The 25,730-nt window shown below is 40.1% G+C and overlaps 1 protein-coding gene across 1 annotated transcript in view; it reads left to right on the plus strand.

The window, feature by feature from the left end:
- LOC132397678 (structural maintenance of chromosomes protein 1B-like) overlaps positions 1-25,730 on the plus strand; it is a 106,999-nt gene that overhangs the window by 40,625 nt on the left and 40,644 nt on the right. The window contains exons 14-18 of the mRNA XM_059976446.1: positions 8,265-8,381; positions 9,746-9,852; positions 10,334-10,475; positions 17,372-17,517; positions 24,747-24,894. Of these exons, the coding sequence (XP_059832429.1) occupies positions 8,265-8,381; positions 9,746-9,852; positions 10,334-10,475; positions 17,372-17,517; positions 24,747-24,894 (660 nt within the window). The remainder of the gene's footprint in view (positions 1-8,264; positions 8,382-9,745; positions 9,853-10,333; positions 10,476-17,371; positions 17,518-24,746; positions 24,895-25,730) is intronic.

The raw sequence follows: 25,730 nt of genomic DNA on the forward strand, positions 1-25,730 counted from the left end.
AGTTATCAGTCCGTACGCTGTGCTGAAGGGAGCTATTGCTCTAAAAGAAATAGATCCATACATTACACTCCCCCCCCCCCTTTAGATTAATGTAGCATAAAACTGTTTATGTAACAAAACATTCAATTTCCCTTTAACAAATCATATTCAAATAAACATACTTTCACAATAACAGTCCATAACTAACTTTACTATACTAAAGATTCAGTCATTTGGGTGGCACTGTGGCGACCCACTTCCTAGCGCACTCGAACCGGCTCACAAATAGCCAGCGCGCTGGCACAAAGGCCAGTCCCAAAAGGGCGCCAGGTCTGCTACACCAACAAAGGGAAAAGCCTGCGGGGGATTGTGAGTACATGCCCCCACAACATCCGCACCCAGGGAGGGCGGGATCAGGGAGGCTTTAAAGCAAGGCTGTGAAGTTCGAATAAAATTTTTCTTTAACTGCAGTTTACCGACTCTGTGTCGTTATTTTAGCGCTGCGTGTAGCACACCGCTACAGCACTCTGTTTCTTTCAGGATAGGATCTTTGGCATCAGGTCTTGTCAAAGGTAACTTTTTCTTTTGCAGGTGTCACATTGCTGTTAGTGACATGATCATCACTGAAGAGGTAAATCAGGTGGCTGTAATGTGTCCATCTTCTTGAATGTAGTCGATTCAGGTGTATCCTTTGGCTGAGCATACAGTATCTGGTGTACATGACGTCACCATGTATGATCTCCAACATCCCCTATGTACATAAATGGTCTGGTTCTTGTAGCTATCCAACCCAACTTGTTTTTTCGGTAATCACATGCTGGGACTTCCTGTCCAACCTCGAAGCTCCTTGCTGATTCACTTGGCAACTAACTGAACTGTTTATTCTGCAATTCCCTCCGTAGATCTGGTTTCAGGAGGTTTATACAAGATACCATTTTCCTGATTGTGAACAGCATTGCAGGTGTTCAAGTTTTTCATCGCATGAACAGAGTTCTGATACACAAAAAAAAAGTTGTTCACCTTGTGCTGAAGCAAAATGTCCTCCTTGTTCATAGCTTTAATGGACTTCTTGAAGGTCTGGATAAACCTTTCAGCTAACCCATTCATTGCTGGGTGGTGAGGAGCTGACTTGAAATGTTTGATTCCATTTTCTTCATGACTAGTCTGTGCTCTTTTCATGTGTATTGTGATCCATTGTCAATCACAGTTTGTTCAGACAAGCCATTTCTGGTGAAGATAGTCCTCAGAGTGGAAACAGTCTTTTCTGATGTGGTTGACTTCATTGGTATGATCTCCAGCCATTTCAAATGAGCATCCACCAGCAATCAGAAAATGAAGTCAATGAGAATTAAGGGGAAAACCCTCCACTGGTTTGAATCATACATGACACAACGGAAGATAGTTGTGATGGTTGGAGGTCAATCATCTCATCCTCAGGACATCATTGCAGGAGTTCCTCAGGAAAGTGTCCTGGGACCAACCATCTTCAGCTGCTTCATCAATGACCTTCCTTCCATCTTAAGGTCAGAAGTGTGTATGTTTGCAGATGACTGCACAATATTCTGCGCCATTCGTGACTCCTCAGATAATGAAGTAGTTCATACCCAAATGCAGCAGGACCTGGACAATATCCAGACTTGGGTGGCAAGTGACATTCGAGCCACACAGGTGTCAGGCAGTGACCATTTCCAACAAGAGAGGGTCTTACCATGTTCTTTGACATTCAGAGGCATCGCCATCACTGAATCCCCTATTACTAACATCCTAGGGGTTACCATTGACAGGAAACTGAACTAGTTTGGCCATATAAACACAGTGGCTACTAGAGCAGGTCAAAGACTAGGAATCCTGCGGTGTGTAAGTCACCTCCTAACTCCCCAATGCCTCTCCACCATCTACAAGGCTCAGGTCAGGAGTGTAATGGAATATTTGCCACTCGCCTTGATGAGTGCAGCTCCATCAGCACTCGAAGCTTGACATCATCCAGTACAAGGCAGCCCACTTAATTGGTACCCCTTCCACAAGCATCCATTCCCTCCACCATGGACAAACAGTAAATACTATCTACAAGATGCACTGCAACTACACAAAGTTCCTAAGGCAGCACTTTCCAGACCCACAACCGCTACCATTTAGAAGGACAAGGACAGCAGATACCTGGGAACACCACCACTTGGAAATCCCCCTCCAAGTCACTCACCATCCTGACTTGAAATATAACGCTGTTCCTTCATTGTTGCTGGGTCAAAATCTTGGAATTCCCTTCCAAACAGCACTGTGGGTGTACCTACACCTCAGGGACTGCAGTGGTTCAAGAAGGCAGCTCATCATCACCTCAAGAGTAACTAGTGATGAGCAATAAATGCTGGCTAATGCATAAATAAATAAATTGGTGCAGCACTGCGGCAGTATTTGGGAGAAACCTGTGGTGGTAGTTTATCAGGCCCAAGAATGACGTGAGTTGTAACACATTTTGGGTACCTGCAGCACTGCTTCAGTCTTGTTACCTATGTAAGCCCTGCTTGTCAATGACATGTTCACAATATATTTCATTCCTGGAAAGCTCTTACTCCTTTCTCTCATAGCGTGCAGACCATATTGTTACGCCTGTGCCCCCCCTCCTTTTTGAGAATTGCAAGATCGCTATTAAGTCAGGTCAGGAGACCCAGGAAATGAGAGAGAGACGCTTGGAATGTCCTGGCCCCAGCGATACAAAGCCATGGAACAGGTCATTGTCTCTTGGAGACGGAATTGTGTATTGAGTGCTGTACTTCATGGAAGCCCTCAGGGAGTGATCGGAGGGGGTTGGTTGAGGGATTGCATCATCCTGACCTGATTGACATCTGAGACCATGTGAGTCAGGATAAAAGAGGGTCTGGGGAACCGCCCCTTGACACGAACCAGGAGAAACGCTAGAAGTCCAGTGACAGCGTTTAATAGCAACAGCCGGTGGAGGGCCCACGTGTGTCCTTTCCTGTTGCCCCGGGATTGAGGCCCTACCATGGAAGGTGGCTTAGCTAAGAAAGCGATCACCACCGACGCCATTTCGAAGGATCGACATCATAAAATGGAAAATGGGCAAGTTCTAAACCTCCGTCTCTCTCTCCAACCAAAAGCTGCCACCTGAATGAACTTGAGTGACTTTTAAATTTCCATCGGACAATACATTATCCCCTAGACAATGATAGAGCTATTTCTTATTGATTATTATTATACCCGCTCTTTTAGATTTAGTATTGATGACATATATTATCTATATGTTTGCATTGATATTATTTTTGTGTATTTTTATCAATAAATACTGTTAAAAATAGTACCATCAGACTTCAATGGACCGCTCTATCTTTGCTGGTAAGTGACCCAGTTACGGGGTACGTAACAATATTCACTCAGCCTAGTACGCACTTTACCAAGCTTCTGGAGGTGCTCTTCATCATTCTTGCCAGTCACAGTGATGTCACCAAGGTAACATTGGGTTCTTGGGATATCATGAAACACTTGGTCCATTGCTGTTTGCCAAATTGCTGGAGTTGATGTGACGATTATACTGGAATAGTCCCTTGTGAATGTTGATTGTGAGTACCTTCCTGCTTGACTCCTTAACCTCCATTTGTAGATAGGCTTATGTCAATCTTTGAAAATCTCTCCTTGTCTGCCAAAGGTGCAATTATGTCTTATACTTGTGGGAAGGGGTACTCCACAATATACAGCATGGAGTTGATTCTCACTTTGAAGCCCCTGTGTATCCAAACAGCTCCAGCCTTCCCTTTCCTGATCACCGGAACAATGGCCATGGCCCAACCACGCCATGAAGAGAATGCCAGATGCCTCCAAGCTCTGCAGTTCAGCATCTACATTAGGACGTAGTGCGTAAGGCACTGGACACGCTTTACAGAATCTTGGTGTTGCTGCATCATTCAATTCTGGCCTTGATGCCTTTGCGTTTACCAACACCCTTCTCAAACACTTCCTTATTAGCATTAAGCAGCTGTGAAAGCCTCTGGTTAGAGCAGGGGTCAGCAACCTTTACCACTGAAAGAGCCACTTGGACCCGTTTCCCACAGAAAAGAAAACACTGGGAGCCCCAAAACCCGTTTGACATTTAAAATGAAATAACACTGCATACAACGTTTTGTTTTGCCTTTATGCTATGTATAAACAAACTATAATGTGTTGCATTTATGAAATTGATGAACTCCTGCAGAGAAAACGAAATTACATTTCTGCATGCAACAAAAACATTTTGAACTCCGAAAAAAAGACGTTGGGTTGAAGGTTACTTTTAAGTAAAATACTCAACGTCTATTTGAGTCCTTCTTGTATTTATGAAAAACGCCAAACTTAAATTTGCCGCCAGCAGCAAACCAAAAATAACGTCAGCCAGCTGTCAACCTGAAAAATAAAAGGACTATTTCACTGAACAATGAAAACGTAAAATAATAGGCAATTAAAATATTTATCATACTTGGTCAGGTTGACTCACACCTGACAATGCAGTCGTATTCAGTAGGGATGGATCGATGCTTAGGGGAGTGACCGGGAAGGATAATGTGTTTTTTTCCTCTCTGAACTCACAGAAGCGTTTCCCAAACGATGTTTGCATTGCGATGATTGCAGAATGTAAATACTCCGAATTTATCATGTCGTGACCTTGTTTGAACTCTCTCAAATTGGGGAAGTGAGACAATGTGCCTTTCTGTAAATCTCTGGCAAGCAACGTCAACTTGCGCTCGAATGCCAAAACATCCTCCAACATGTGCAGGGCTGTACGTCCTTTCCCCTGAAGAGCTGTGTTCAGCGTGTTCAGGTGCGCTGTCATGTCTACCATGAAGTGTAGCTTTTCCAGCCACTCTGGCTGTTCCAGCTCAGGAAAGTTGAGCCCTTTGCTGCCCAGGAAAGTTTTCACTTCTTCCAGACACGCGACAAAGCATTTCAGCACCTCCCCTCTGGACAGCCAGCGATAAAAACACGTTGTAGCGGTGTGCTACACGTAGTCAGTAAACTGCAGTCAAAGATAGCTTTATTCGAACTAAACAGCCTTGCTTTTAAGCCTCCCTCAACCCGCCCCCCATGGGCGCAGATGCTGCAAAAGACACGTACTCACAAACCCCCGTAGGCTATCTCCCTTAGCCTGAACGCTGGCTAATTGTGAGCCGGTTCGGATGTGTCAGGAAATGGGTCGCCACAACCTCTTATTTAGATTGTACAAGATCACCATAATCTTCAAATTTAGATTTACATTTCAAAAACTAACAAACCAACATAAAATACATTTTAATTAAATACTGACCATGTAGCGGTGTGCTACACGCAGCGCTAAAATTACGACACGGAGTCGGTAACTGCAGTCGAAGGAAAAAACTTCATTCGAAATCTTCAGCCTCACTTTTAAGCCTCCCTCAACCGGCCCCCCGTGGGGCAGAGGCTCCAAAGCTGTGCTCGCAAACCACCGTAGGCTATCTAATTGTGAGTCGGTTCGGATGTGCCAGGAAAAGGGTCGCCACAACCAATTATTTCCCAAAGCAACAGGGAGCCGCAGCACAGACGTAAAAGAGCCACATGTGGCTCCGGAGCCGCGGGTTGCCGACCCCCGGGTTAGAGCTACCATTTGGGCTGTAATTGCTTGTTGATGACACATTGAGAGCTTTGTGTGCCACATTAGTTAGATTTTCTCAATCATTTTTTCTCTGAAAAATGCTGGCTTTCCACTTTTCAATACATAAAGCTCTAACTGCTGTTACATTCACTTTCAGTTGGTCTTTGGGAGATACTTTTTCAAGTGTAGGTCTTTAGTATCACTGAGGTCTTTTTTAATGGTAGCTTAGATAGCAGTCTGTTGTAGTCAGCCTCTGAAATTATAGACAAACTGACCCTGCATACAGCCATTTTCAGTGTTACACCAGACACATTTATTGTGATCCATATGAATCTATGATCTGCTTCAGTAATAGTATGCAGTTCCATGCATGACATCTCACCTTTGTCAGACTCTGTGTTGTCTGATTTTGTTTCATATTCAGTCACTTTATGCATTGGTTTAGTTCTGTGTTTGAAACTTTTCATTCTGTGTGGTTCTTCTCTTTGGTTGTGCTTTTTGTCTGACTTGCACACTTTCTATGTGACTTTGTCTATTATACTTGCTGCAAACTTTTTCTTTGAACCAACAGTTATTTGCTTTATGGAAAGATTTGCCATACCAATAACATTTTTGGATTTCACACCATTCAAGGACATCTTGTGTGTTTCACATTCTAAACTCTCTTTCTGTAGTTGTGTCACATCCTTTGCTGGAATCTCTAATAATATTGCAATGGTCAAGGCTCATTCTAAGATTAGGTCACTTTTGGACAGTAACCTCTTTTGAGTACTTTGGCTGCATTTCACATACAAGCCTGACCCTTAATGCATCAGAGACTCCATCTCTAAAGTCACAGTATTGGGAAAGTTTGTGCAGTTTTGCAATGTATTCAACAATGCTTCCATCCTTTGGTTCCTTTTGTTAAATCTGAATCTCTTAGCTATTACTAGTGGTTTGGGGTTCAAGTGATTTTGTAAAATTGTAACAATTTTGTCAAACTTCTTGGTCGCTGGCTTTTCAGGAGTTACTAGGTTGCGTAAAAGCCTGTACATTTTAGCACCCATTAAGAAAGCAGCGTGGATATTTTCTTTTCATCATCCACATCATTCATATTACAGTACAGTTCAGCCCTCTCGATATATGATTCCCAGTCCTCATTAGCACTGTCAAATTCATCAGTTTTCCCAATTAAGGCCATCATCTAGTCATTTACACTTCAACTTTGCTAGTTGTGCATCTTTCACTGTGTACTATGCAGTTACCCACATATCCCTTTGTTAGGATCCATGACCATTTTCTCTGTACCGTTTAACTCTTCCCTCTTGCTGTCCCGTAGCTGTTAGTGCCGTTGGTGATATTCCCTGACATTCAGGTTTGTATTCATCGCCAATTTGTTGTGTCTAGACAACTACATATTAAATTAATATAAGCACGCACACAGGAGATGGCTTTAAGTGGTGTATTCACATTGCAGAGAGAGAGAGAGAGAGCAATGCACATATGTAGACAACAGATCAGTGCTCATAGGTAAATTATCGGTCTTGATAACTTGGGTAAGTTATCATAGTGCTAAAGGGAGTCATTACACTAAAAGAAATAGAATCAAAATGCTTCTGTGCAAAATAACTTTGTCGTGTAGGCCGTATACACTAGTGGTTCTCAAAGTGGGCAATATTGCCCCTTGGGGGTGATAGGAGTTTCTAAAGGAGTAATAAAGATAAAAGAGGTATTGGGGGACACTCGGTTGGAAGTGAAGCAGCTGAGGGATGAGAGGCTTAATTTAAGAAACTAATTCCTTATTATAAAATCCTCAGTCCCTCACTATTGATGACAGTGATCACATCATCACCTCATCTCTTGCTGACCCACTGTTCTCTTAGACTTTGCTCCAAGAGTTTTATTGTTAAAAAAACAATGTGACACTTTGCATATCATGTGAAATCTGGACTAAAGGAATTTTGTCACTTCCTGGTCTGGATTGTGCATTATTGGTTAGTCACTGCTGTAGTACAATATTAGCAAGTATGATTCCCATACTCTAATCACACAGTGATGCAATTCTTGTTAATTGAGATATGGAGTTCAATGAGGTAAAGATCAGTATCTGCCCTTTTAAATGGTCTTGTTCACATTTCTCTAGCCCACATCTCCACTTTATGTACCTTCAGGCAGATAGTCAGGTTTTGCCTGAGCTCGGATTACACCATAATGTTCCCCTTTATTGATCGCAGTGCTTGAGGTTGAACTTAAGGTGCTTGACTGTGGTCATTAATTTGTAATGTAAATAGCAGAAGCAGACCAAATGAAAAAGAGGTATAGTGTGAAGTATCTGAAACACAGATTTATACCAGAACCAAGCAACCAACAGCAGCCAATGTGTGTATTGTGTGGAAAGAGTTTTTTCAAATGAGGAAATGAAATCACTCAGGCTCCTTGAAGATTTGAAGAGTACATTCTGATAAAGCGCACAAGAACTTGGGTTATTTACAGTCAAGCAAGCGGTAACCCAGTAAAGTTTGGACACCATTGATAAACATGCTGTTAGGCCTTTATTTGTGAGGATTGACTAAAGTCATTCTCAGCCATCCTATTTAAGCTACTTAAACTTAAATATTTTTCAAGCACCATGTTACTAACTTTTCATATCAAGTATCAACTATTTATCGTAGTATGATGGAAATATGCCTAAATATTCAATTTCTTTTAGGAAAGGTCAAAACTAGAAAGTACATTGGCCAATTTGAAGTCCCTGTTGGCTATGGTAAGATCAAATATTGAGGATCGTGATTTGAAAATGCAAGAGATTCAGTCTCAAATAAATGATGTAAGTATACATGTGCAATAAGATTAGTTAGTTTAAAAGACATTTCATATACTAGGTGGCCAACAGAATACAGGTTTCCCTCGCAATCCGAAGTTAGAGCATTCCTATGAAACTGTTCGTAATCTGAAATGTTGTAAAGCGAAGAAGCAATTACCATTAATTTATATGGGAAAAATTTTTGAGCGTTCCCAGACCCAATGAAATAACCTACCAAATCAAAGCAAATAACACATAAAACCTAAAATAACACTGACATATAGTAAAAGCAGGAATGATATGATAAATTTACACCCTATATAAAGTAGAAATATTGTAGGTACAGTGTAGTTTCACTTATCAAACTTGGGAAGCCAGCGAACCAAAATCGATTTGGAGAAAAAAAATCGGCACGTACATGCATGCGCAAACAACTGCCCGCACAAGGCTTCACAGTCATTGTAGTCTTTCTTGGGGTAAACACACGTATAAAGCGGGTGTCTTTTTTCATAAAAGTGAAAATCCTCTGGTTAGCGAAAGCAGATACTAATGTAAGTTTTTTGTAACAGCGAGTTGTCGTAAATCAAACATTCGAAAAGCAGGGGCCACCTGTATAAAGTAGGGGATAAAGCTCTAAAATGTAAAACAAAGTATTAACATATATTAAATATGAGAGTTTGTTGGAATACTGAGCAATGCTGTAAGGAAACAAGAGTAAAGATGTTTACAGTTAAATTGTCATTCAGTATAATTTGTCAGTGTTTGTAAAAGAAATATGATACATACAGACTTTAAAGATAAAAGAAACAAAATAATATTTTATTCCATTAGATGTTTTCAATAAACCAGCAATATTATCTCTTGATCTCTATAGAAACTGTTTGACAAACTAAGTTATTTCTGTTTTCTTTAAATATTCAGCTAATTTATTTTTGCTTTGGATGATCAAGCAGTGTTTCTCATTACTAATTTATGCCTTCTGGGCTCTATGGGGTAAATGTCTGCAAGAACATTATAAACTTATTTGTGGTGTCTTGTATAACTAAATATTCTGCTATGATTCTCAGTGTAGGCTGCTATATAAGGATCTGGCATATGGGAGAAATACTATCTGGTAATATTGGAACCATACTTGACAAGAATCACAAGCATTAGAGAGACATGGTGATAACCCAGTGCACATGAATCAGACTCTGTTATAAATCCCAGCAGATTTTCAGTTCCATTAAAGATAATTATTTGAGGCTTTGGAAAAGTACAGAATGAGCAACAGTTCTGTCACAACTAGATTGTCTTTTGCACCAGAAGTGAAATAAAAATCCCTTTTTGTTTCATTAGAGTAATATCGAATTTTTTCAGACGGATTAATAGCATTCTATACTACACAGGTTGAAGATAAAGTGTTTGAAGATTTCTGCATCAAGATAGGTGTAGCAAATATTCGTGAATATGAGGATGAACATGTGAAGCATTTAGAAGAAATAACTAAGAAAAGGTCAGAGTAATTTGCAACTACAAAATCTTTATAAAGATGAACTTTGGATCTACAAAATCTACTCACCAATGTTTATGAGAAAATTTTAAGTGTACATTAACTATAAATTAATTTAAATATTCTATCTGAGCATTTGCACCAAAACAAAATCAGGTATAGTTTCTATCATGGCTTAACAAATGGAGCAAATCTGTAAGAGGTAATGTATAACTAATTGTCTGCCAATTAGAAATCCTGTAAGATTCCAATCCTCTAAAGTTAATAGTTAAAATTTGGCATCTTCTGGACTGGTTTAATAACTTACTCCACCAGATTACCATCCAGGAGCATTTATTTGATTTATCTTATAGTTGTCCATATTTCTCTACATTTTATGATACTCCTGATACAGTAACAATATTCTCTTTTAGAAGATTATGTTACCTAAAGCAGATTAATGTTTTAGTTTTTAAACTATATTGAGAATATACCTATGTTGCAGGTCAGAGTTTGAGAACCAAAAAACACGGTTGGCAATCCAACTTGAATACTTACATGATAGGATTACAGAGGATGTTAGAAAAATTACTAAGTGGAAAGAAGCTATTGCAAAAGATGAAGAAGAAATTATGAAGTTGAAGAAGGTACTAAGCAGTTAAATTGATTTGGAAACTAGTACAATCATGCATGAACTTTCAATGGCTATTTGATGATAAGCAATTTCCCAAGTTTTAAAAATACTGTTTTAAAGAAGCGTTGCATTTTCTGTCAGAATTAAAATTCATTGTAATCCCACAATATTTTATGTAAAACAATTGAAATTTAGTTTTCTTTCCCTATAAACTGACATACTATTTCACTTCATCCTCAGTTGTTCATACAAAGCACCAGGACACGTTTCTACTTTTAATTTAAGGGTGATATTTTCAGTGATAGGGGCCATGAAAGCTCTCCAAGGTTGTAACTCGAGATTTGGCAGGGAGACTTCTGGAAGGATTAATTCTGCACAAGTTCAGTTTATGAACTTATGCACTTTGGGAAGTCAGCTAAAGTAATAGATCCTCATGTCTGTTTTGCCAACTCCTGTGGACTGAAGGAGAAGTTGATGAAGAACAATTGAGAATTGAGTTTGGTTGACCACACTAATACAACAAGCTGTTAGATGAGGCATAGACTGACGTAAGACCTGGAATTATCATGAATCTTAAAAGCCAAGAATAAAAGTGACTATGGTTATGACCTTTACTTCAACTGCATTTAGAGTAATAAGAGGTCAGAGATACATTATGTCAAACCATAATCTGCAGCAGGTTTACTCTTTGGAAAAGAGGAGTTTCTTGTAAATTGTGAGGACAAATTCAGAGAAGATGGGCCCTTTTGCCCACTCGGTCTCTGTGGTTGCCTTTAATTCTTCTGCTGTTGCCTATTTCCATGCCATCTAGCAAAACAGGTGGAAATAGATTTTGATTAAAGAAAGTTTGTTAGAAGTTTGGGGAAAGAATAGTGTTGCATACAAGCAGTGTTTGGAATGAGGTTATGGAATAACCAAATAAAGAATGGAGAATACATCTTCTAAAGCTATCTAATCCATGAATAAACAAAAACTATAATTTTGTAGATGACACACACAAAATGCTGGTAGAACACAGCAGGCTAGGCAGCATTCTGTGTGTGTTGTTGTTTGAATTTCCAGCATCTGCAGATTTCCTCGTTTTGATTTTGTAGATGAGGTGAAGTTGAACATCACAAGTTAAAAATTGGACACTGCATATTCATTGATGTGACTTGGGTGAATTTTATACCTAATCAATGTTTCTATTATAAACAAAAGTTCTTCAAGTGCGAAGAATCTTGTAAATAAAGCCAATTTTACACCACTAAAGATTGGGGTCAGCTATTTGAGGATAAATCTGTATCTGACTTATGGGAGTATTTTAAGACTTGTTAAAGGTTAAGGGAGTTGTGTGAGGTAAGTATTATACATGGAGAGTGGTAGATGTCTGCAGGTGGTAGAAACAGATAAAATAGCAACATTTAAGAAGCGCTTAGATAGACATATGAATAATAGGGATGGAGGAAACCACACCAAGTGTCATTGATAGGATTAGCTTAATTTGGCATCATGGCTGGTGCAGGCAGGGGCTAAAGGGCCTGGTCTTGTGCAATACTGTTCTACACTTTTATATATAGGTTGTGTTTATAATTCCAGCTTTGTAAAATCAGATCCCCAATCTGATTTATTGGGTAGTTCTTTATTTTCCTCTTACATTTGCATGTCATTTTTCTTTACTTCCAGGTGGGAGAGGATGTATAACATATCATCTAGCTCGACGAGGCTTTGACCTTATGTATGTGTGTATTTGGAGAACAAGTTAATGGATAAATATAACTCTCATAATCATTTTAATCACTTCCAAGCCACACCACTGCATCCCAGCTCCTTTCACCATTCTCCATTCTTTTTATCTTCCTTCTTCCCCCCCCCCCAAATTACCCACTCAAACATTTACTCATCTTTTCTATCACTAACCATACCTGTGATCATTCTGTCTTTCCAAGGATGTAGTAAGGCCAGAATCCCCTCTTCATCCTCAGCAAGTGCCTCCTTTTTTAAGATGTAACTTTAAAATAGAAATTAAAATACTTTTTTAGTCATAGATTGAGCACATTTTAATTGTTGACAAAAAAGGGAATAAAATAATTAGCTGGATGGAAAATATCTGTTGTTTTAAAAATTAAGATAACATTTTAAAATAACTTTTGGAGTTTTTCATCTCATTTTGAAATTACTTGAAGGAAAATATATTAGAAGCAGCAAAGGGAAATTCAGTAATAACTATTTAATTGTTAAGCCAGATGTTCAATTTGGCTGGAAGCACAGTTATTTTCAATGGTTCAGTGGTTCCATTTAATAACAGAGAATATATACAATATACAACTTGAAATTCTTGTTTTCCGCAGACGTCCTTGAAAACAGAAGAAAAAACCCCAAAGAATGAATGTCAGGAAAAATGTATAGTGCCAAGGCCCCCTGCCTCCCTCCCATGCACAAGCAACATCAACCCTTCCCCTCCCCCTACTTATTCTAGCATAAAGCATCTGCATTCCAACCACCCACCATGAAAGCAACAGCAAAGCCCCCAAAGAGAGACTATACATCAAAATCTAACTGTTCATTCCAATATTTTTACATTCCATATGCTCTTTCTCTCTCTCACTAGCAAGGGAGAGACAGATATCGCTACTCCATAGCAAGAGGGGAGACGAGTCGCTGTTTAGATGTTATGGTCAGTCTGTCTGGAGCGTTGCTTTTTATTTCTAGTTCTTGGACTTGAGAATCGGCAGCAAACTCACTCACTGTCGAGAGAGAGAGAGAAAGCAATTGATCCCGAGTGCAGAACCCTCCAACAGCCACTTTTGGTGTCTTCAATGTCTGGCTCCCACTGCGCTTCAGTTCGCAGCACCTGTGACAATTCAGGGCCAGGCAAATGCTCAATGGCTTCTGACTTCAGGCTGAATGTGGACATATTGAAACACTGCAGAGCAGCAAGCTCCAAGAATGAGAACATGCTGCCATGCAGAAATTGCAGTTTGTTCAAAGATCCCAGCTACCCTGAAAAGAAAAATAGGCACATTAGAATAGGAACTTGACTGTTTTGCTGCTGAGCTGCACTAAGTTGCCCCCTGGTGCCATCTTTAGCTCTGCACACTTTGAGGCCAGCATGTACAGTCTTAAGCTCAGAGACTCCCATAAAATGAAATGGACTATCAACATGGCTTTAGGTATTCTGATGTTCTGGATCTAGTATGCTCTGCTCATGGCCATTTGCCGTTCAAAAGGGTAATACAATTAAATGTTAAAATGCTTAGAAGCATCTGGCACAACAAATTAATTGGAAACAGATTATGGAAAAGAAGAAAAATAAACCATTTATCTGCATTTTGCTTTACAGTCATGATTGGTAACCCTATTCATATGAATGGGGTCATGTGGCATTATCTGCAATGGGCACCCAATCTCTTAGCTCAGGATATTTGCATTGAAGACCTAGAATCATTACTGAGTCCAGCAGTGGAACAAGCAATCAAATGTCATGGCATCTCCAACTTGTTGCAATGCTGCTTATCTTGTAGACTTTTGCTAGCCAACGGTTTCCTGGAACTGCTGGTTGAATAACACATTCCAGTCTGCTGATAATCATACCTCAAGTATAGATGTACTTTTTAAAGAAAACGTTAGAAGTAACTAAAGCCATTACAGTACAGAGAGATCTAATGATATTGAAACTACTCTACATGTGATCTGAGACAAAAGGCCAAAAATGTTATTCCATTTATTTTGTTAAAATGTGTTTTCTTCATCTATATACTACTAGAACTTTCACACTCTGTCTGTCTGTGACCTCCAGTTAGCACAAACGGTGCATTACAGCGGCACTTTTTTTTGGCTCAATCAACTTAAAATGCGTTAACTTACAGAATGCAGGCAAAGTTCAGGGTTATATATTTGTATAAAATTGCTCATTCAACAGGCTACCTTTCACCCGCGAGCAATCCGCCATCATGGAAATCGGGATGCAACACCACGATGCATGCACACGGCCAGCTTCAGCAGCGACACCAACCGGAGCAAAAGGACAGGGCAGCTCTATTTCTAGCTGTCGCATATCACCATCAGCATGTGCAGGATTGGGACAGATCTATCTGCCACCCATCAATAAGAGATTAAATGTTACTGTAATGACGTACTTCTCTTTCAATATTTTTATTAGATTCGGCATAATGGAATACAGAGTACAAGAAGATGTATATTATGTTTTTTAAAAAGTACCAAATACATTGTATTAAATTACAATCACAAGACCCTGTATTCATAAAAATTAAATTAAATTGTAATATTGAAATATTAAAAAAAATTGGTATACAGAAAAAAAATTAAACCCACTACCAAATCAGAGCTGTTAGGAAAAGCAAGAAAAAAGGGGGAGAAACCCTAATCATGTGATAAAGTATATTATTAGCCACCATCTGTACTCTTACAACAATCAAAGGTTTTGAAAATAACTTAGAAATGGTCCCCACAATGTATAAAAGTCTTGACTAGATTCAGAAACTGAACATCGGATCTTCTCTAAACTTAAGCAGGACATAACATCCTGTAACCCGTAATGACATACTTTGAGAAATCTATAAAACCCTTTGCTGCAGCCAAAGGACAGTGGTGACCATATCACGTCCATTTAGGAGAGCGCCAACCACATCATCAAAAATAATCAGCTTCCTTTGGTATTACTGCTTTGTATCTTCTATCCAGCATTAGGGTAAAAAAAATGGTCAGCCTAATTATGCCACATGGAAAGAGAAGGGGGACATTATAGTCAGGAGATAACGCAAAATGCTGTCAGGAAGCGGCAAGGAGAGGGAGAGAACAAGAATCAGATGAGGCCAGGGCCGCATAACTCCAGGATCAAAAAGTCAGGACAAAAAAGATGAAAGAAGAGGAGCCAGCGGAAGAGAGGCAGGCACATCGCCAGAATGACAACAACAGGCACAGAAGGAGAGAGGAAAATACAAAGGAGCTGAGAAATGCGTGTCTCCAAGATCAGAGACAAGAACAAACAGCTGAAGAGACAGTGCATGAAGGACTGCACGTCTCCAGAATGACAATGAGAGGCACAAGGGTGGCAAATTCACCTGAGTCTTTTGTAAAGGGGAAATAATCTTGGAGAAATTTATTAGACTATTTATTACATTCTACTTGCTCCCATTATTCAGGACCCTATTCCTTGTATTTTTGTGCCTATGTAAGTCTTGGCTTTGTTTCCACTTTGGAGGACTGGCTTTTTGGCAACAACTCTTCCATGAAGACTTCTCTGTATTTTTGAGAGGTATACTTGGGTTCCAGTGATTTCTTTAAGTTCAGATGTGACAGCAGTGATGGACTTCTTTTGAGTTAGAAGTGACATCAGTTCATTGTATCTCTCAACTGCTGCATTCAGTTTCCATGGTTGACCATTGTGTTTCTGGCCATCAACCTTGTCCATTTCTTTGTGCTTCTTCAGAAGAGCTTGGACAGCACATATTGAAACTCCTGTCTGTCATGAAATTTCTGCTTGGGAAAGACCTTGCTGATGCAGACCTTGTGACTTATTGCTACGCTCATTCTTGCCATGATGTAAAAAAAATGAGGATGTGAAGGTTGTGACATCTCCCACACCCTCACGTTTTAGGTTGGTTGTCCTGCACTCAGTTTGATTCCTTCTACACCCATGTATGTTTCAGTTAATCAGTTTAGTTCATTCAACTCATTATGTCATTGATCATGAGGACCTGTTTGTTATCTTTGTTTAATCATGCACTGGGCTATATCCCTGCAAAGTCACCAACTTATTATTTGAAAAGTGTCCTATTACATTGTCTTTAAGGAAATATAAAAATCTGCAAATATTATGAAAAAATGAATGGAAATCTAAAATCTGTTCTTTTCCATTGACACAGTAATGCAGAAGAGAAAGAATATACATCTAAAACAAAACTTATGTTTAAAAAAAACTAAGGTGCCTTGGACTTTTGTACAGTACTGTTCCTAATTTCCTGCACCAGACGTTCACCACCCCTTTAGATATTTTCATGCCTATTCCCTCTCTGTGTAAGATGCACCCCACCCCCGGGAAATTGCCGAATAAGGCCCTGGTAATTCAATATTGTCTTGGTAGCTGTATAGAATTGCGTATTGAGGGCCTTTGATTATCAGTGTGGGTGTCAGTGATTTTGACTCCCATCCCTCATTCAGTACTGCATATTTCAGTCATTTGTGTAACCTTAATTGTTTTCATCAGCATTTAAACTTCCTAGTTAGATTAAAAAAGAAAAGCAGAAAATGCAAGAAATGATTGGCGTATTTAATCCTTTATAATATAGTTTTGCTTATTAGATTAGTTAAAATATAAAATTACTTTTTAAATACGCACAAACTGCGAAGTTCAAATAGTGCATATAGATCAGTCAGATTTAAAGAAAGGGAATGATATTAACATGGGTTGGAAGGTTTGGAAGAAAGGGCAAATGGCTAAAAGGGGCAGGGAAGAGATTGGAACATTAAGTAATATACCATACAGGTGAGGGTTGAGATTATGAGAGGGAGGTTAGAAGGGCCCCTCAGAATCATCAAATATGAAAGAACTTATGAACAGATGCTTTATCTTGGTAAGGGCAACCTATTATATTTAAATATTGTGAAGCACCTAGCCTCTGTGTTTAGTGCCATCCTGAATTTTAAAAAATCACTCTTTCTGTGGTCGTCCATCATCAAGAAAGCAGTCTGTAGTTCTGGAGGTTCTCAGTTTTACATCTTTACTTAGATTACCTTAGGTGAAATCAACAATTTATGGGTGTAAGAGTTAAACCCAATATTTATCTATTCCAGGTTTAGTGACTTTATTATGCGCTTCACTGTCCAGATGGTACTCACACTCCTTATTCATCCATTCATTAATGTGCAATGTCAGTGGAAAATTCACAGCTGTCTTATAATTTGCAGGAAGAGTTACAGTTAATGAGAGTTGTAGATGAAATCATGGCAATGCAGCAGGATTCTACTAACCAGCTTTTAATTATAAAGACACAAATCCAGGATGTGCAAAAGAAACTTGATGAAGCCAGAAAGAAATTATCAAATACTGACAGGTACATTTATCCAAGTTATCATACCAAAAATGACCTTGTATTGAATGCTGCTGTATCATTGTACAGCATATGATTGATGTTTAGAGCACAATTACTACTTTTTTGTTTGCTAATAATTATAATTTAATAAATCCAGCAATACGCCTACTTATCAAATTAGTCGTTAATAGCTTGGTTAAATCATTTTTGATCATTCAATACAAAAAAATCAAGTGACAACTATTAACATAAAATAATGGAAGGAAACCTACAAAAAGCTTATCTATCACATCAAGCATGGGCAGCATTTTGAAAGAACTATCTAATTCTGCCTTTCCCCCATTGCCTTACCAGTTTACCATTTCAGGTGTTTATGCAATTTCCTATTGAAACGTGACATTGAAACTCTTTCTATCACTCTTGCAGACAGCATATTAGATAACAAGAACATGTATTTTTTTAATCCATATCTTACCTTTCCTTTGTCAATTATCTTAAATATGTGTTGTTTATTTAATGATCTTTGTGCCCTTGGATCAGTGTCTTTTTCCTGGACCTGACTAACTGCAATCTCATGTCTTAAAAGACATGGCACTCAGTGTTATGTGATGCATTAATTGTAATCTTCCAAAGTTCCCTAATTCTGGAAATTTCCCAGGGATTGGAAGACTGCAAATTTAACAATCTTAAAGAAAGTAAGAAGGTAGAAACAGGTGAGTGTGGGCCAGTTAGCCTAAGTAACATGTTTTTGTTGGAAAAATACTAAAATCTGTGATTAAGGAAAAAGTTACCAGGGACTTTACAAATCAATACAATTCACCTGAGTCTTGTAAAGGGGAAATAATCTTTGAGAATTTATTAGAATGTAATATGTAAAGAGCAGAATGAAGAAAACTGCTAAGTAGAGTGTTCTAGGTATATATAAAAACATTTTGTAGGGTGCCAAATAGAAATTAATTTTGTGTTATGAACTTAAGGTTACTACTGAAAATAGTCTGGGTAAATTGATCGTTTTTAGTTTGGAAGGTTGTAGCTAACAAGATGTCACAATGGTCATTATTGGGGCCTCAAATTTTGGCAATGGATGTTAATGTCCTGAAAGATACAGCTAAGTATATTGTATCTTTATTTGTTGATGATCCAAAGCAATGGAGGAAAGCTTCTTGTAATGAGGACAGAATCAATCGACAAAGGAAATGTAGATAAGTGTGTGTGGAAAAAAAATTATCACATGGAGAATGAAGAATGTACATTTTAGTAGGAAGAACATAAAAGCAGAATATTGCTTATTAATGTTCTTTCATTGGACATTCAAAAAGATGCCACACTATTAAACAAAATTAGAAATCGGTGTTGATGTAATACACTGGCATGGGTTTGGGATTTGTTAATGGACAGAAAAGAGAGTAGGAATAAAGGGATCCAGATCATTTGATGTAGGTGACAAACAATGACACCCAGCACCGATTCCTGCAGCACTCCACTACTTATAGGCCTCCTGTCAGAGGCAACTATCTACTATCACTCTCTGCCTTTTCCCACAAAGCCAATGTCTAATCCATTTTACAAATTCAAAATGTTAGAGGAACTCAGCAGGCCAGGCAACATCTATGGAAAAAAGTACAGTCAATGTTTCAGGCCAAGACCCTTTGGGGATGGGAGAAAAAAAGAGTAAATTTAAAAGATGAGGGGAGAGAAAAACACAAGGTGATGGGTGAAACCAGGAGGGGTAGGGATGAAGCAAAGAGCTGGGAAGTTGAGTGGTGAAAGAGATACAGGGCTGGAGAAGGGGGAATCTAAGAGCCATGGAAGAAGAAAAGGGGGCTGGAGCACCAGAGGGAGGCAATGGGCAGGCAAGGAGATAAGGTGAGAGAGCAAAATGGGGAATGGTGAAGAGGTGGGGGGGGGGGGGGGGCCATTACCGGAAGTTCAAGAAATCAATGTTCATGCCATCAGGTTGGAGACTACGCAAATGAAATATAAGGTGTTGTTCCTCCAACCTGAGTGTGGCTTCAGGGAGCACTGGACACAATATATGACCCCAACAGACTCAAGGGTGAAGTGTCGACTAACCTGGAAGAACTGTTTGGGGCCCTGAATAGTAGTGAGGGAGGAGGTGTAAGGGCAGGTGTAGTACTGGATAAGTGCCAGGAGGGAGATCAGTGGGGAGGGGCACATGGACAAGGGAGTCGCATAAGGAGCAATCCCTGCGGAAAGCAGAAAGTGGGAGGGGGAGGGGAAGATGTGCTCGGTGGTGGGATCCCGTTGGAGGCAGTGGAAGTTGCAGAGAATTATGTGCTGGACGCGGAGGCTTGTGGGGTAGTAAGTGAGGACAAGAGGAACCCTGTCCCTGGTAGGGTGGTGGAGGATGTGGTAAGAGCAGACATGCATGAAATGGAAGAGATGCAGTTGAGGACAGCGTTGATAATGGAGGAAATGAAGCCCCTTTCTTTAAAAAAGGAGGATATCTCCTTCGTTCTGGAATAAAAAGCCTCATCCTTAGAGCAGATGCAACGGAACTGGAGGAATTGAAAGAAGGGGATGGCGTATGTACAAGTATCGGGGTGGGAAGAGGAATAGTCCAGATAGCTGTATTTTTTTCCCCATAAATGCTGCCTGGCCTACTGAGTTCCTTCAGCATATTGTGTATGCTGCATGGGTTTCAGCATCTGCAGATTTTCTCTTGTTTGTATCTAATCCAATTTGCTACCTTATCTTGAATGTCAAGTAACTGCATCTTCTTGACCAACCTCCCATACAGGACCTTGTCAGCTGCCTTGCTAAAGTCTGTATAGACAGCATCCACTGACTTGCCTTCATCAACTTTCCTAGTAACTTCCTCAAAAAAACTCTAAGATTTATTAAACACCATGCACAAAGCCATGCTGACTAACCTTAATGACAGTCTGTGTCTATCCAAGTATTCATATATCTATTCCCTTAAAATACCTTTTAATAACTTTCCCACAACTGATGTCTGGCTCACCAGCCTATAATTTCCTGGTTTATTTTTAGAGCCTTTATTAAACAGTGGAACAATATTAGCTCTCCTCCAATCCTCTGGTATCTCGTGTGTCACTAAAGATGAATTAAATATCACTGCTGGGCCCCCTGCAATTTCTGCAATTGCTTCCCACGGTCCGAGGAACCCTTTGTCAGGCCCTGGGAATTTATCCACCCTAATTTGCCTTAAAACAGCAAACACTTCCCCCTCTAGAATATCTATAGAGTCTATGAAATCGATGTTGCTTTGCCTCACTTCTATAGATTCTCATCTCCTGGGTAAATACGGTTGCAAAAATTCTGTTTAAGATCTCCCCCATCTCTTTTGACTCCACGCATGGAGTCATTCTGATCTTCCAGAGCACCAATTTTGTCATTTGCAATCCTTTTGCTCTTCTGTTGAATCACTTAGGATTCTCCTTCACATTATTTGCTAGGGCAACCTCATGCCTTCTTTTAGCCCACCTGATGTCTTTCTTAAATGTTCTCTTGCACTTCTACTCCATAAGTACCTAATTTCTTCCTACATATCTATAACTACTATGCATCTCCTTTATTTTTCTTAACCAGGGCCCAAGTATCTCTTGAAAGCCAAAGAGATACTTTCTTTACCTGTTTTCTTTACATTTTATTCTGATAGGCACCTACAAGCTTTGTACTCTCAAAATTCCTTCTGAAGTCCTCCCACATACCAGGTACACCCTTGCCAGAAAACAGTCTGTTCCAATCCACACTTGCCAGAAACCTTTCTGATAACCATAAAAATTGCCCTTTCTCCATTTTAGAATCTCAACCCATGGACTAGACCTATCTTTTTCCATATTTACTTTGAAACTAATGGCATTATGATCACTAGATTCGAAGTGTTCTCCGACGCACACTTCTGTCACCTGCTCGATCTCACTCCCTAAGAGCAGATTAACTATCGCACACTCTCTTGTTGGGACTTATACATACCGATTAAGGAAACTTTCCTGAACATATTCGGAAAAACTCTTGTCAAATCTAATGCATTTATAGTATTGGAGGCATAGTCAATATGTAGAAAGTTAAAATCAACACCAAATTATCAACTTTATGGTTCTTGCAGCAGTCTGCGACCTCTAGAAATTTGTTCCTCTAGATGTTGGGTGGTCTGTAATATAGCCCCGTTAACATGGCCATACCTTTCTTATTCCTCAATTGCACCCATAACGGCTCAGTAGAGGAGTTCTCCAGTCTGTCGTGATTGAGCAATGCCATGACATTTTCCCTGACTAGTAATGCCAGCTGTCCTCCTTTAATCCCTCCTGCTGTGTCACACATAAGACAATGGAACCCTGGAATATTGGGCTGCCAGTCCTGCCCCTCCAGCAACCAAGTCTTACACTAATGGCTGCAAATCATAATTCAATCTGTTGGTCTATGCTAGTGGTCGCCAACCCGTCGATCATGATTGACTGGTCAATCTTTGAGACCTTCCCAGTAGAAAAGAAAAATAAATACACAAATACTGTTGAGAGTTTGTTTCTGGGTTGCGGGGTTTTAGTTCCGTTCTTTCCGCCCAGTGCGCATGTGTGTAGCTCCCCCGCCACACACTACACAGTGTACTTTAGTGGTCCCCAACCACCGAGCCGCGAGGAAACGATATGATTTGTCGATGTGAGTCAGCGGCACCTTTCCTCATTCCTTGTCACGCCCACTATTGAACATGAACACATGTGAGGTCATTACTAAAGCGAGGTCATCAGTTGCCTAAGCGCAGTGATGCCTTCGCGCCAGGGATCACTGGTTGGCCTCGGGTAACCGGCTGCCAAGAAGTGCCATTGCTGCTGGCCTGGAGCGCTGCCTCTAAACCTGTTTAGCACACAATGTTCTAAGGGAACCGGGTCCTAAAATATTTGCAGATGACCTAATTCGAGCTCAGGATTTCGTAAGTAGCAGAGCAGCTACCTTGCTGTGATCTACTGAAATCATCCCTTGAACCAAACTTTTGTCGGCCGATAGATCCTACCTACCTCGCCTACCTGGCGGGGACGTGCCCTGCCACACTCCTCACTCGGTCAGTCGCTCTCTCCAGACTGCGACTGCCGTGGCCCCGGCATGGGAACTTACGGCCCTGACCTTGTCCTCTCACCTCACCCACAACCAGCCGCACCTGGCCAAGGCGTCTGGTGGCGGGTGGGAAAGAGGCTGGAGTTCGGGCCCAGAGGCTGTCTAATGAGGCAGTGAAGCCTTCAAAACTGCTTCGGTACCCTGAGTCCAAGCACCCTGCACTTAAAGACAAACCAGTTGAATTTTTTCAGCGAAAAAAAAAGTGAGCAAGCGGGACAGAATCTAAGTGCTAAGAGCCACGTAAACTAAATTGCGGAATAGAGTGGACATAAGGAACCTGCTTCGAGTATCACTGTATTCTGGTCGTGTTTAACACCACCCCCCGGTCAGCCAGTCTGCAAGAATATTGTCAATATTAAACCAGTCCGCGGTGCAAAAAAGGGTGGTGACCCCTGGTGTACACACATTATTTCTTCTTCCGGGTTGTGTGTGTGTGTGTGTGTGTGTGTGTGGGGGGGGGGGGGTTTTACTTCTGGTCTTTTCTGCCCAGTGCGCAGGCGTGTGACTAATTAAGTAGGTCGATCTTGCCTTACACTAAGGCTGAGTTAGGGGATCTTGGGCTTAAAAAGGTTGGTGACCGCTATTCTATGCCCTGACCTCATCTGCTTTTCCTACAATACTTCTTGCATTGAAATATACACAGCTCAGGACATAAGTCGCAACAAGTGCAGCCTTTTGATTGCTGACTTTGTCTGAGGTCTTAACAACATCTGTCTCCACAACCTCTCCACTATCTGTTCTGGCACTCTGGTTTTCATCTCCTTGCAAGTCTAGTTTAAATCCTCCCATGCAGCACTACTAAACCTTCCTGCTAGAATGTTAGTCCCCTTCCAGTTCAGGTGTAAGCTGTCCCTTCTGTGCTGATCCCACCTTTCCAAAAAGAGAGCCCAATGATCCAAAATTCATTGCTCTACTTCCTACAGCAACTCTTTAGCCACATGTTAAATCTTCCTATTTCTGGCCTCACCAGCACGTAGCACAGGTAACAATGCTGAGATCACAACTCTGGAGGTCCTGCCCTTTAACTTAGCCCCCAGCACCCTGAACTTACCTTGCAGAATCCTGTCACACTTTCTACCTATGTCATTGGTACCTACATGGACCATGACTTTTCACCCTCCCAGTTAAGAATACTGAGGATTAGATTTGAGATGTCTCAGACACCGGCACCCAGGAGGTAACATAGCATCCATGAATCTCGTTCGCATTCAGAGAACTTCAGTTCTGTGACAGATGAATTGTAGTAAAGAAAAATGAGGTTATACATTTTGAAACCTGGTGTAAAGTTGAAAGCTAGTGTTTATTTTACACAAGTCACTTTAAAATTAGGAGCCTGAAGACAAACAGTCAGAGTCCCTCCCCCTCCCTTCCCTCCAGCCCCCCTCTCCCCCTCTCTCTTTCTCACTCCCCCCTCTCTCTCACTCCCTCCCTTATATCAGATATTATATCTGATTTTTAATTCTGATTAAAGTTAAAATCTAAGTGCAGTAAACAGGAAAACAGTATTTGAGAGAAATGGTAGTATAATGATGATACAGTTGTTACAGACTAGTAACCCAAAGACATAGGTTAACCATCCAGAAATCAAGTTAGCTATGGCATTTAAATTCAGTTGAAAAACTGGAACTAAAACTAAAGCATCCAATCCACCAAATTGGTATCTGCTTTTAGAGTGGAATTATGTCATTATTTTATAACCTGGCCTATGTGTGATTTCAAATTTAGAGCAGTGTGATAAACACTTAAAGTGGTCTCTGAAATTACCTAATAACCTACTTTTTACAAGGGCAGTGAGGGATGGGCAATTATTAGTGATGGCAAAACTCTTAAAAATGACTTCTAAGGACTAAATACAGGAATGTTATAGGTGAGACACATACTTAAGTGGGAGGAGGGGGAGGAGTGTGTGTGTGTGATCAGTGAAAGTGCAATAAAAAGTTACCAGATTAATTCCTGGAATGACTGGTTTGTGGTATGAAGAGATACTAAAGAGAGCAGAGTGAAATTAGGAAAATAAGAAGTTAACTGATTGAAATATACACAATTCTTAAAGAGCTTGAGAGAGAAAATAGATGTGTATTTATATTCAAGCACAATAATCAGCACTGGAAACTTAAAAATATAAACAAAAACTTCATGTCTTTTCTGTCTAGGGAGTTGACAAAGTTTCAGAAAGAGCATGTTTCTATTGAAGCATCTATAGAACAAAAAAGGTTGGAGCGACACAATCTTCTGATTGCCTGCAAAGTCCAGGATATACAGATTGAATTACTCCAGGGCAAACTAGAAGAAATTGGTGAGGTATATACAGAATTGGAATTTATTTTCTTGTTACTTTTTAGAATGTCTGAATAGTTGGAAATATGTTGTTTCAGGTAAAGGGGCAAATCATTAGAGAAAAGAACTGTGACTTCCACCTAATTATCATGGAGTACTTTTTAGTGGAAATAAAATACAGAACCATTTTTTAAATCCTTGATTACACTGTTAGCAGGTATGCTGTGCAAGTCTGTTTGAAGTTGTACAGTCTATGTCCATCCACCATTCTGAAATCAGAGGACTACTTCAGGCCTCTTCAGCATAATGGATCCAAGGGCTAACATTTTCTAAGTCAATTATCACATGATATGATGTTCAAACATAGCCCTGATCACACTGCAATTCCTGTACTATTTTTCCTGCAAAGGTGAAGGTCTTTGGGAGCCTGTACCTCTTAGCTTACAGCTGACAATGGTTGTTTTGTGACATGGCCTGCAGTTCGTAGCATACATTTGCAGGATGGAGCTCACAATTGGTCTCTACTTTGGAAGAGATGCTTCTTGAGTGCAGCTGGCAGTCTCAAGCACTCATATTTTCCAGGATTGCTAACTTGTTGGAAGTTCAGGTGGTTCTGGATGGTCTTCCCATATGAACATGAAATTCCTTCAGAATCACAGTGACATCATGCTGGAAAACTGCAAACCCTCTACATCAAACCAAAGTTCAAAGTACATTTATTATCGAAGTATGTATGCAGTGTACAATATTGAGATACGTCTTTCCCACAGACAAACACAAGACAGAAAACCATGGAACCTGTTCAAAGAATAAGCATCAACCCACATGCAAAAAAAATGTTAACAGCAACAAAAAAAAAA

This window comes from Hypanus sabinus, chromosome 8 (assembly GCF_030144855.1).
Source record: "Hypanus sabinus isolate sHypSab1 chromosome 8, sHypSab1.hap1, whole genome shotgun sequence".
Taxonomy (NCBI): Eukaryota; Metazoa; Chordata; class Chondrichthyes; order Myliobatiformes; family Dasyatidae; genus Hypanus; species Hypanus sabinus.